This window comes from Dendroctonus ponderosae, unplaced genomic scaffold, assembly GCF_020466585.1.
Source record: "Dendroctonus ponderosae isolate FM_Combo_2020 unplaced genomic scaffold, Dpon_F_20191213v2 Dpon_F_20191213_11, whole genome shotgun sequence".
NCBI lineage: Eukaryota > Metazoa > Arthropoda > Insecta > Coleoptera > Curculionidae > Dendroctonus > Dendroctonus ponderosae.
Window position 1 is genome coordinate 594,831 of NW_026017213.1, and position 13,912 is coordinate 608,742.

Below are 13,912 nucleotides of genomic sequence, written 5' to 3' on the forward strand. Positions count from 1 at the left end.
CGGCTTCCACCGATTCGAAACCCCGAGCCGCGCATCCACAAAATGTTCCGCGACTTTTGGCTATACTGTGTAATAATGGGATTTACTGCTTCCGACTCAGGTAGAACTTTTAGTCCACTGCATAGGAAACGAGCAGAACAATTTTTTGTTTATTTAGGGCTCTGGCCTGCCGAATGGTATGAAGGAGTGAAGGAAATCGCGGCGAAATCTCCAGCTTTGGTCTCTCCCACGTCCAGTCGGTCGGAAATGCGAGAGTTGCAGTACACGAGCGCAGTGAAGAACGATAGTGTGTCCATTACTGAACTTCAGGAGCTGAAGAACCAAATCCTGGACCGACTTCGGCATCCTGCCGACGTCACTGCAATTGTTAACAACAAATTGACCTTTGCACAGTGCACTTTCCTGTTGAGTGTCTACTGGGTGGAGATATTAAGGTAAAGGAAATTGAATTGAATTTCTACTACATAACAATTTTTTCCTTATCCAAACATTTCCTTGTCGATGGTTCACTGTCTAAAAAGACCATTTAGTTCTCTTCGGAATGATGTAAAAATGAGCGTTCTTGCTCGTGTTGCTTCCTAGAAACGCGCAAAATCGGGACGGAAAACTTGAAAATTTGACATAATCTTGTACCTTAGTGTCTGATGTTCACTAGGATATGCGGATGATATCGCCATTGTTGTGCAGGGAAAGTTTGGAGGCACTGTGTCATCACTGATGCAACAGGCGCTAAACATTACCGAACAATGGTGTAACACGGAAGGGCTGAAAATTAGCCTATCCAAAACATAAAGATATCTTGGAGCGCTTAGGCCTTAAAGTAATGTCTATGTATGGGAACATAATACATATGTCCGACACTGTTAAATATCTTGGGGTAACCCTTGATAACAAACCGCTGTTTAAAGAACATGTGGAGCAGAAAACAAACAAGGCGATCAGAGCTTTATGGAGCTGCAAACGCACTTTTGGGAAAACATGTACGTCACTATTGTGAAACCGAGGCCAACGAGAAAGACAGGCCATGGCGCTCGACTATCACGTGATCAACTTAGTCCGACTATCTGGTTTAGTTTGGTGAGGTTGCCGTAGGTTAAGGGCAGAGTAATTTCAAGAAACTTGTTTGTTTCTCTGAAAATTGCTAAATCTGATTTTTTTATTGTGTCAAGTTGTGTTAAATACGGATCTACAATACTAAGTTTAGTGCAGGTATGTTTTTTTTACGAAATAGTTAGAGAACTTCCACTTCAGTGTTTGTGTTATTATTATACTCTGAATTTATTTTAAGGATTTCTACAGGCATTAACATGTTTAATACTTGTTTATGATTTATGATTTATTAATTATTGTTCTTTTATGACTTCTAGATTCAGAACTAAGTGTTAATTAGAAGCAATCAAGGAGAAACTTTCAAATATGCCACGGCATTGCAGTGTTACTGGATGCAAGTCTAACTACAAAAGTCAAGAAGAAGGTGTTTCCACTTTTGCTCTTCCTTCTGATAAAACGTTGCGCCAAAAGTGGATAAAAAAAATACCGACAGATCTATCGATGTTAAAGAATCCTATTGTATGTATCAAACATTTTGAGGAACGTGAAATTATTAAAGTAGACAAGTGTATTGTGAATGGAGAGTGGCAAGAATTTGTTCGAAAAATACCGAAATTGAGAAAGGGTGCAGTTTCAACAATTTTTGAAAATGTACCGAAATACTTGAGTGCAACTCCGAGGCACTCAAATGGTGTAAAGAGGTTGCATGAAGTTGAGCAAGACCAAATGGAAAAAGCAATTAAAGATAGCTTACAGACACATAAAACATATTTAGAAGAGAAACAATTAAACACTTTGGAAGATATTTTGTCGTTTCACAATAATCAAAGCAAACGCTCAGAATGGATTTTGATAGGTGGAAAGGAAAAGCTCCATCTTATTATCGTCGATATAAATGAAGGTGCACCGTTCATCTTGTGTTCCTTAGTGATTTTTGCGAATATGAATTATGAAATTTATATAAGAAGCGTTAAATTTCCAGTGCAAAAAGTTCCTCAAAAACTGAAAGTTTTAAAGTCTTTGAATATAATAGAAGACATTTTAATTTTTATTCTTGAGCACGCTAATAATGTTCAGAGTGTAGCAGAAAATCGGTTGGAGGCAGCAATAGATATATTAACTAAAGTTAGTACAAACATTGAAGATCATTTACAGTTGTCATTTATAATTGAGCAGCTTCAACTGTCTAAACGACCCCCTCACACCAGACGATACACTGGGCATACAATAATTTTGGCTTCGACATTATTTATTCAGTCATCAGCTTCTTATGTTGCATTGTACAATAGTGGATGTATTTATTTGCCTCATCCCAGGAATATCAAAAAAGTGATAAGTAAAATGTCATTGCATGCATCTGATCTCAAAGGGAGTATTGATTATTTAAAAACTAAATTGTCATTTTTGAAAAATCATGAATTTATAATCAATGTCCATTTGGACGAAATTTATGTGAATCCAGTGCTGAATTTTAARGGTGATAGTATTCTAGGATCKAATACSACAARTCGCWAMGAMAGTGCAAGCTWRKAYRYTTTCTAAATATAAGGATKTGGYCAGTMTAKTWCCTARWTAYWAAKTTAASTGCTCAGCAACWAAAAATTATGATTTTTAATGTTTTGCAAGAATTAGAAAGTATAGGATTTTTTGTTATAGCTTTAATATCCGACAACAACCCTGTGAATAAAAAGGCGTTTGAACTTTTTTGTTCTAATGGTATTCTTCACCCATCTATTGTTCATCCGTTGGACTCATCTAGATCACTTTTCTTCATTTTTGATGTTGTTCATATACTAAAATGTATTCGTAATAATTGGATTAGTAAGAAAACCGATAATTGTAAATTTGTATATCCTGATTTTGAGCTTAATAATGAAAATTTAGTTGCAGCACAATTCAAACATCTTGTAACCTTATATGAATTAGAAAAAAATTCCGTAATTAAGTTAGCTCATACATTATCATATAAAGTTTTATATCCTTCTTCAATTGAAAAACAAAATGTAAAATTGGCAATAAACATTTTTAACGAAAAAATGGTGCCGCTCTACGTTGCATCTCTAGGAACCATCCCGAATCATTTTCTAATGCTGATGGAACTTGCATATTTTTAAATATTTTTATTAAATGGTGGAAAATTTTAAACGTTAAAAGTGTTTGGGAGGGTAAGCGATTTAATGATTAATATAGAGAACCGGTAAGATCTAATTCTACAACACAAACTGATTTTCTTAAACAAATGTCCTTGTGGCTTAAAAACTGGAGATTGTCGGTACCTATTTCTCAGTCATTGTCAGCGCAAACTTTTCATCACTCATTCATACAACCGACACTTTTTTGCATCTTATACCATACATATTTGAAAAATATCAATGTGATTACTTGTTATTAAGTAAAATTACCGTATGGGTGACATTAGCCATTACAGAGGACTCCGTATGGTACACGAAAGGCATAAAAACAGCGTCGGGCACAGGCGCTGGTATAGTCGAAAGAGGAAAAACCTGGGAAAAGGATTGTCTTGAACCTGGGTACAATCACGACCGCCTTCCAAGCAAGTATTCTAGCGATAACACATTGCGCCCGGAAAATGAGGGAAAGAGCATACACACGTAAGCACATTACCATCGTAACCGGAGATGAAGCCAGCGTAAAGGCACTTGAATCGTACACAATCAGGTCACAATATGTGCTAGATTGTGTAAAAGAACTTACGACTCTGGGGGTCAAACAGAGTAAAACTCACTTGGGCAACTGTGATAAACAGGAGCAAAGGAAAACGAGATTGCTGCGGAACTTGTTAAAGCAGGGGCCGAGCAACCACTGACCAACCAAGAACCTGCTTGTGGTTCCTGTTTCTTGTTGAACCAAGAAACAGCTTATCTGGAGTCCCACACAGTCCAGAACGACAGATCAGCAGCTCTGGGTGTGCGCAACAGAGCATTTCCTAAACCTCACAACCTCGAGAAACGCAGCGTCATCTTTAAGTCGACTTTGCAACTCGAAAAAACACGCAAATAAAAAACTTCGTGAAATCAAGACTTTTTTTTAGAAAACTGCCTAAATTTCCTTATCGATGGTTCACTTTCTAAAAAGGCCATTTAGTTCTCTCTGGAATGATGTAAAAATGAGAGTTCTTGCTCACGTCGCTTCCGACAAACGAGCAAAAACTGCATATTTTTGCACCTAAGTGTCTGATATTTTGATAAATATTTTTAATGCGTTGTTCTACTATCATTTAAGATGAAATATGCATATTTAAGTCTCTTCATATGTGTTCTAGAGTGCAACATTCGGGTGAACCCAGCCTGGTACCGATAATATCGGACTACCTCAGCGATTCAGCGCTTCAAAAAGACAAAGCCGGATTGTGGAACTGTGTAGCGGCCGTGAGCGACCGAGTATTTGAGAAGTTTCTGGAAGTGATGAGCAACAAGCCAAAGAATGAGGCGCGTGAAGCCGACCTGGAGCAGCACGCTCAATTCCTTTTGGTGAACTTTAACCATACGCATAAACAAATTAGGAGAGTTTCCGATAAGTTCTTGGTGGCTTTGGTGGACAAGTTTCCTCACTTGCTGTGGAGCAGACGGTGAGTTTGGATTTTACTTCCATACACAACTTTACTGTTACTCACCTACAAAGAACTCGTATACTAAATAAGTCGGCAAAATGTTTGCATATTTGTTATTTAAGTCGTTGCAGTTATATTGGGGTATTTCTTTGAATATTTGTAATTTTCAGTTGAAAACTAAACATTGAAACCTTGAGTTCTTTTCAACTGGTCTCGGCCCTGTTTTTTTTTTTTTTAGTTTTTCTTGAGATCCACCTAGCAAAAGACTAATTTGCAGGAGCAATCAAATTGATCGTTGCCAAATTTCTTATTAAGTTTTTCCCAAATATCTCAATTTTTAGGGAGAATGAGGTTTTGTCTGTTCTCCTTAAATACCCGCAGACAACACTTACCTTAGGCCAAAGACCTGTACTTGTGCCTCAAAAGCTCAGCTGGCGCTTTTCTGAATTAGTCCCAATCCATTCTAAATCCTGATTGTAATGAGCGCGAATGTGTCGAATTTTTCAGGGTTTTGTGGACGATGCTTGATATTCTCCAAGTGCTGTCTTACTCCTTAGAGGTGGATCCGAACCAGGAGACGCCCACACTGAAAATTCCTCAAACGCCTTACTCGATCCAGTTGATGGACACACTTGAAGCGAGAGAGTCCATAATTAGAGATTTCGCCGACAATTCGGAACGGATTATCAAGGAAGCAATGCGTTGGGCCCCGCAATGGACTCGCTCGTACATTCAAGAGTACATAAATCAAATCCCTACCTCAGGTATAGATTTGGCTGCTTGTATTGAGGGTAATCACACTTAAAATATGTTCGCCAGATATGTGGCATCATGCGGGTTTGGCCATGGCACTGGACTCCATTCTGCATAATGGGCCTTTGAACGCTTACAGCTCCCACTTGAGCGCCAGCACGTTGGAAAAGCGGCCGCAGTGTGTTAAAACTGACTCCAGCAAGATTATTTCCACGTCTGCGATGCGATCTAAGTACATGGGAGAGGTTAGTTAATCTTTTCTTTTCGCTTACGTGTTCTGCTTGGGAAATTTATGTTGAACCAAGCCGGTACATTTGGAAGGCTACGCCCCTATACACTGTCTTCTTGAGGCATAGCTTCCCTCCCCATTCTCTGAGTGAATGTGCATGAGAGAAAAGCACGAGTTTTTTCTCTGGTCGTGCACAATAGTACCGCGGTGGGCTTAAAAGAAACAATATTTTTGTTTTTCCAACTCGGCGTCACTAAAAATGGCTGCGTGGCGTGGCGTCCATTTCAAATTCAAATTCAAAATAATTTTTATTCATCATATACAAAAAAATATATATTCAATGCATGTTTACATAATTTGACGAATAATGGACTTCTAAAGATTGTTCTTGCAAGAGTTTAATCTTAATGTATTTAGAAAATGTAGGTAGTGAAAAAGCCTTAACTTCATTTGAAATATTGTTCCACTTTTGCGTTGTAATGAAACTAAAAGACTTGAATATTTGTAGAATGATGTTGAGGTATCAAAAAAATCGCCAATATATCGAGTTTGATGAGGATGATCCTTTGTGATAAAAAGTTTATACAGATAAGATGGTTGCTTGGACTTTAAAATTCTATAAATTAAATTATGTAAGTGTAATTCACGCCGATTTGCCATGGACAACACTGAATAATTATTTGAATAAGGTGTAATATGCTGCCGGTAAGGTACTTCATATGCAAACCGCATACATGCATTTTGCAACCTTTGGATGGATTTTGCAGTTTTATTAGTTAAAGAACCATGACAAACAGCATCGCCATAGTCCAGTAAAGATAAAACTAAAAATTACACAAATAAATTTTGTTTTTTAAAGCAGATTTTTTTTATGTTATACAGTTTTTTTGTCTAAGGTATGCAATGTCTAGTTTTCTTTTAACATGCGTTTCAAAAGTGAGGCTAGTATCATAAGTTTTTGGCTTCTGTAACAATAGGCAACCGTTCATTATTTAATATTATATTTAGGATTTTATTTATATTGGATATTTGGTTTTTATTTTCTCCTAACAGCATAATACATGACGTTGTAGCATTAAGCTTTATTAGCGTGTTATTTTGTGCATAAGTGCTTACATTTTTTAAATGTACATTAATTTTTGTTGCAAAATTTTCATGTTGATTGGGATTAAAAGACATATACAATTAAGAATCGTCTGCAAACTGTTTAAGTTTAGAATTAGCAATACTTTCCTTTATATCGGCAACATACAAAGAATACAACACTGGCCCTAAAACTGACCCCTGCGGAACTCCACTGCTCACTGGCAAGTAATTAGATTTTATTTTATCTGGTCCATGATTTATAAGAGCACACGGAGAACGTCCAATGGTTCCCGAAGCTCCCAGTCGAGACAAGATACAGAACCCTTAAATGTTATATATGGTCTCTACTGTTGTATGGAAGTGAGACCTGGACCCTCAAAGCAGAAGATCCGAAAAAACTGAACGCCTGCGAAATGTGGATGTACCACCGTATGTTACGGATAAGCTGGACAAGCAAGACCACAAATGAAGAAGTCATAAGAAGAATGCACACACGCCCACACCTCACTAATACCAACATCAGAAAAACAGTTGGCCTAATGCATCTATTGCGACATGCGGAGTACGAATAGATTCAATTAATACTGGAAGGAAAAATCGAGGGAAAACGGAGTATAGGCAGGAAGAAGAAATCATGGCTCCGAAATATACGTGATTGTAGCAAGACTGACGGAAATACGCTCGTCCATCAAGCAGATGAGAGAGACCAATTTGCCATAATAGTCGCCAACCTCATCAGATACGGCACCTGAGAGGAGGAGGAGGAGGAGGAAACTCGTTCAAGCTAAAGAATTTATAAATTGGACATTATTCTCAACAGATTTCCGCAAGCTGGGGCCCCATCCTCCATTTTCTCGCCATTAGTCCTCAAAACGTCTACACCACTTGGACACACAACCAAAATCGACTGGAAATTGAAAATTTTACCTGAAAAAATTGTATGTTAACAAATTAAGTGCCTAAATTGTGTAATAAAGTATTAAGAGTTTAAAGCTACTATTTTCAAAATCCGCAATATAACATTCGCAAAGGGCGAAATGGAAATCTGAGTCATAAAATCCACAAATCTGCACATGCGAGCAGCATAATTGCTACAAAAAAGCTACAACCCTGATTGCCATCTACTTTTATGAAATAAAATGCTGTCCGGATCCAGACCGCTGGGATTCCTTAAATCTGCGATTTTTCTCCAAAAAACTTATCACCATTTAGTGGCTTAAATTTAGGCCAGCCGCAAGTCTGGTTTTAATTTTGGTCTGAACTTCACCGCTAGTTAATCTATAAAGTGTGACTTAAAATAAATTTTACAATAAATTGCAGTTAACAAATCGGCAAAAAAGAGAGAATTACAAGGAATCCATAAAAGTTAAGTCGCTTTTCGGAAAACCAAAATCAGTTTACTCTACAGGTTTTATAGATTAGAAATCGGTTTTACCAGCTTTCTGCAAGCTGGCGCCCCATCGTCAATTTTCTACCCACTACACTTGATGACACAAGAAATGCATTTCGAATTATGCAACGGCAGGCCGGATAACTACCACATTTTCCCTAAAGATCAGAATTATTCTATATTTTCCATCTAACAACTGGATTCACACCACACAAAGGCCAGGCCATCGGTTTCGTCCGTTGGCTGTAATAAACTAAATATTCCGACACTTTCCAAAAAATCCATGCGAGATCGAAACTTTGCCGCATTCCCTAGGCACCACCTACTACAGAGCCAACATCGTGAAATAATAATAATTTGCTTGAACGCCCGTTGGATGATTCATTGCTTGGCATGGCACTTCTATTTCAGTATTTTGATTGTTGGATTTGTTTTATAGAATTTGCCGGTCGCACGTCAGTATTTTAAATTTTACCAAATTATATGCTTCGAATCAGTCGTTTTATTCGATCTTTGTGAAATTTTCAGCAATTTGAGCTTGATATTTTGTGTAAGGGCTGGTTAAATGGCCCACATTTCCCACAAGCCATTATTTGTCAATGCTTTTTTGGTGGAAACATCAAGATCGAGGGAATACGTGACTTCATTTTCAAAAGATTTTTCCGATTAGTCCTGCTCGATTTTTCTGAAAATGTAAACTTTTTATGCTGGATATGTTCGGTGAAATTCAGTTATTTGTTAAATCCAGGTTCAAACCGTGCCCTAATTTGTGATTGCTTTCTTTGCTCGCTTGCTGCGCTTATAGAGACCGCATACTACTGGATTTTAGCACGCGCTTATCTTTGAATATTTTGCTTTCCTTTCTTGCTTTTATAAAACTTTCAAGTTTTATGGCTTGTTATGAACCTTGTTCTTAAACCGCATAGAATAACCCGCATTTTTAAAGACTCACTTGCAAAACTGGTCGAAGAAAAACGCCCCTTTCAAGCCTTAAACTTAAAAAGGTCCCGGACATGCAGGGAATCCATCCACACGATTTTCAGAACAAAATTGTTTGCATTGATCGATACTAGCAGCAATCTTCGTTCTAACCCCTGTTTAGAGTTGCAAATTTTTAAAAAATCGGTAAATCGGGTGGAAGCAAAACTGCCCGTTCAATCCTTAGACTTAAAAATTTTCCTAACATTTAGGAAAAGTATACCTAAATTGGCAATCGCTGGATAAACGAATATTGCCTCTCTCAGCATTCTTCCTAATCCCCGTTTGCGATAGCAAATTAGTGAAAAATAGTGAGTGTAAATAGAAACTAGCAGGGTGAATAGAGCAAACTTTCCTGTATTAAATGCTGCTGAAACCATTGAAAGTCATACATTTTGGAAAAACATGTGTATGTCAATGTCAACAAATAACATGACAGTTAATTTGTGAAAATGTCATGCCATTTTATTTGGAATGTAATTCGCGAGTTGCTGGTGGCTAAAATTATAACTACAAGTTAACTAGTAATTTGACACTTGTTTTGTTGACATTGGGTGTTACATCTTATTGCGATTTGTTTTGTTCTAATCAACATTCAATTCGTTCATTAATTCACATTCATTTTTGTTACAATTGATAGACAAGCCTGACAAGTCTCAACTGTCACTCGGCAACGAGTAATTTGACGTTTCGCAGCGCCCCCATCGGTTGTTGAACTCGCGAATTTCTTACAACTTTTATATTTGAAGTTTTCCTGTCAGATTGACGTCAGTTATATTGACGGAACTGAGAGTTATTTAAAAATCTGCCATAAATTGGTATTTTTCAAATATCTCTTGACAGCTGTCAAATTTTGACAGAATAAAAATGGTCTCGATTAGAGCATTCAAAATTGTAATTCTTTGCGCTGAAGAAAACTCACCCTGTATATTATCAGACCATGTGGAATATAACTTTACAGCACTTGGTTAATATTTATTATAAGAAAACGACTTCTTCAGGTAAATGGGATGTTGAAAATCTTCGGAAACGACCGCAAAGAAGAGTTAATCAACACTGTATTGGGTAGAGTATGGAGTGCCTGTAAGCAACAGTCTGACTCCATGCATAGAGAAGCTATTTGGCAAGCTACCGCCTTACTGATTCAAAGCTCCGAGTTCAACAGTAACTTGTTGCATGCCATCACATGGTCCCAGGTGATCAAATATTCTCTACTTTTATTCGTACGCTTATAACCAGAGGTTCATTGCCAGGTTGAATTATTCAGCGTGGAAGCTATGCGAACGGCGGTAGAATGTTGGAAGTGGCTCACCACTTCCCAGCCGGAGCTGGAGATGCGATTTCTGCAAGAAATGGTTGCTGCTTGGAAGTGCACTGTTCACAAGAAGTTGGGCCTGTTTTCCGTGACCCATCAGCAAACCAGTCCTTTGGCGGTTCACGAAGGTAGGTATTGTTAAGAATTTACACTAAATAATCGCGGTGTTGAAACGGTTTGAATTCGTTACTGAGTCACGAAAAGAAGATACGGTTTGAAATACCGAATTGTTACTACGCAGTTACTCAGATCTTTCGTTACTCAGTACTGGTAGGGATTGATCCAACTGTATGGGTGTGAGCGAAATCTGCAAATACGACGATGCGATTTGAACTATTGAATCCCTTGTTGAGTTGAAGGTTTGGCGGTGGTTTGGTGCTACAGGAAGGGTGCAGTTTGTTCGAAACTAAAAATAACCGAATAATTATTTTTAACTATAGGTGACTAAAAATTTTCTTTAGAAGCAATTGTATATACTTTCCTGACTGTGTTTCAATTCCAAATCAAAATTAATGCCTGGGTTTCAGTCATTTATTATATTTATTTATCAATTAAAATACGTTTCGGTGTATTTTTCCACCATCATCAGTTTTTACGTGTAGCGTTGTTGCTGCTTTAAGCCTTGGCATACATTTGCCAAATGTATGCCAAGGCTTAAAGCCATTAATAAATATTGACTCAGATAAAAGTCGCTTAAAAAACTGCATGCTATGATATAAAGACGGCGAATCTTTAATTTAACGCATGTAGCAACTTGAAACTTTTACATTCTATAGAAAACGCTTCAATCTGAAAACTCTGAAAACTGCATTAAAATCGTAGTAAATTCTGAGTATTGGTAATATAGTAAACGTAGGCCTAAAAATCAAGGTTTTCGCAAAACTGCGCCCTTCGCTTTAAAAACTGAGAACTTTTGATTTAAAAGAAGCAGCAACCCAAAAGTTTCACTGTCAATAGGAGACGATTGGATCGGAATACTGTGTGAATTTCATTGTGAAGTCACGTGCAAATAGGGATGGGAGAAGAACATCGATGTTAGATCCTGAAATAAAAACATCGGACATTTGATGTTGATACTAGATAGAAGCATTTTCTGCGGACTCTTTGATAGAGCTGATACAAACGATACCGCGGCATATATAATGGCCCATTTCTAGTTGCACCCGAAAAAAACCTCTTTGTTTTTGATCGTCTGGCAGCTCTTGAAATGTATAGTTTATTAGAAAAGCTCTCGACAAATCCAGTCTGTTCCGTAGTTTGCAGTCAAATGTTAACGTTTCCTTAAAGCGCTCTAACGCAAGTTTTATGTTTATATCCAGCACACTACGCAGAGTGTACACCTGCATTTAAGCAAACTAAGCATATGTAAGACTTAGATTCAATCACAGATGAAATGTAAAATAATAAACGTTGTAAGCAGAATGTCTGCATGCATGCATATAAGCACTAAACATTTTGAAGATATAAATTCTGTCACAGATGAAATGCGACTTAGTTATAATAATAACGTGGTAAACTCGACATATCGTCTGAAGGGTAAACGGTTATCCGAATTACTTTTTTTACAGTCAGTTGACTGAAAAATGTGGCCACTATAAGTTGAATAAATTTAGTCGATTATTTAACAATGCATTGTTTTAAAATGTCATAGTAGTAGTGAAATAAAATTATTTAGGTTTAAGTAAATCAATTTGAAATTTGTATGCAACGGCTATCAGAACATCGATGTTGTCAAACATCGATGTTCTGCCTCCGATGTTTCCTTAACATCGATATTACCTTTCGATGTCAACATCGATGGCTACCATCGATGTTATATGATCGATGTCCAATCTCATTTAACCCAAGCACATTGAAACTTTTGCAATCTACAAAAGACACTTCGGTCTAAAAATCCTGAAAACGGCATTGAAATTGCATTAAATCCGCATTGTTTCCTACTTAGTAAATGTAGGCTTTTATCTTCCTTGATATAATAGCGCCTTAAATTATAATTAACACTCGTTTTAGTGTAACGATCTAGTCTATTTCTGCCTGTTTTTATTTTTGAATCATTATACATTCTTAGAATGTCTAACCGGAGACTTCTAAGTATAATGTCTTCGGGAAATTTTGTCCTAACACTTCCTGAAGTAATCGGAATTTTTTTATTCAGTGAATCAGACAGTAGTTAAAACACAAACGACAATAACAACAGCCTTACTACATACTATTTTTCCCTCTGGGCTACCCTTCTATTTTAACCAGAGTGTCCCCGACTGATCTGCTAAGCAAAGTTTTTTTCTAGGGTGTCTTTTGGAACCAGACAATCCATTTGTAAAGCCGCACGTTATTTGGGTGCAGTTCATTTATGAGCTGGTGGAAACGATCAAGTCCAGCAGCTATGAGAAGGTGGAAATGATCGTCAGTTTGATACATCATTCTTTGCCCATGTCGGTAGGATCTGAGCCTGCGATTCTCAATAGACATACTTCTGCTATAGGAGTGAGGTTTAAGTAAGTTCAGTTGAATATTTTGTATTTGCCTTATTCAAAAGAAATTGTATATAGGCTGATGACATGCGGTTTATCGCTCTTACAAGGCGACATACTGCCGAAAAGCTTGGCCAAGAACGTTCTGCGAGAGCGAATTTACTGTTGTTGTCTGGACTACTTTTGCAAACCGGTCAAGTGCCCCACACAAAATGCGATCGATTTACGAGAGGACGTCACGACTTTAATCAAGTTTTGGCAGGCGCTGCACTCCGATCGGAAATACCTGAAGGACAGTGATGTAGGAGGTAAGAGAGTCTGGTTTATAGAGCAGATATCAATAAAACACGCAGAATTCGATAAATAACAGTTTAAAGACACGGTTATTTTGCACACCAAAAATGCAGGTTTCCTGGTTTTTGGTCTAAAACGAGAAAAACCGGAAAATTTGGATAAACTTTAAAATTCTTCAGACCGATGAGGTTTTCAATGAGTTTTCCAAATAGTTGCCTCTGATCGTTTTCTGGAAAACTATTTTTTTTTCGACAAAAAAGAACAAAAGAACTTTGTTTGGATTTTGTCCCAAATTCAAAGGTAAAACGAGTATTCGGTAAAGACACCAAATGAAGAAAAAGAAGACCAAACTATAAATACGCCCAGTTTTCTTGTAAAGTCCGTTTTAATTTTTTTTGATTCAAATACTCTGTTTGCCACAGTTTAGAAAGAGTTTTGTTTAGAAATATTGACCTAAAAGTGAAGAAACCGGAATTAAAAATAACTAAATTATTCACAGCGACGAAGTTGGCAAACTTTCCAAATAATTGATTAAAAAGTTTCGCTTCTTCTGTTCGGAAAAATATGTTTGGGAAAAAGCCCAGAAGCAATTATTAGGGTTTTGTCCAAAATTCGAAGCTGCAAAAGTTTTTAAAAAAATCTTCGGAAAACTGTTAAAGAGGTGAGTGTTCCAATATAATTTATTTTATTATTTCACTCATCCATAGCAACCCCATAGGGTAAAAAAGGTATTAATAAACGGTAATTCGATAATTTTCAAAAAAACTCACAACGA

The 13,912-nt window shown here is 37.1% G+C and overlaps 1 protein-coding gene across 1 annotated transcript in view; it reads left to right on the top strand.

Moving 5' to 3' along the window:
• The window catches only part of LOC109533230 (phosphatidylinositol 4-kinase alpha), a 70,346-nt gene that overhangs the window by 36,994 nt on the left and 19,440 nt on the right, over positions 1-13,912 (top strand). The window contains exons 14-22 of the mRNA XM_048662587.1: positions 1-100; positions 158-434; positions 4,334-4,639; positions 5,129-5,385; positions 5,441-5,619; positions 10,059-10,253; positions 10,311-10,500; positions 12,660-12,867; positions 12,922-13,151. The exon at positions 1-100 is cut by the window's left edge and continues 4 nt beyond it. Coding sequence (XP_048518544.1) covers positions 1-100; positions 158-434; positions 4,334-4,639; positions 5,129-5,385; positions 5,441-5,619; positions 10,059-10,253; positions 10,311-10,500; positions 12,660-12,867; positions 12,922-13,151 — 1,942 coding nt within the window. The remainder of the gene's footprint in view (positions 101-157; positions 435-4,333; positions 4,640-5,128; positions 5,386-5,440; positions 5,620-10,058; positions 10,254-10,310; positions 10,501-12,659; positions 12,868-12,921; positions 13,152-13,912) is intronic.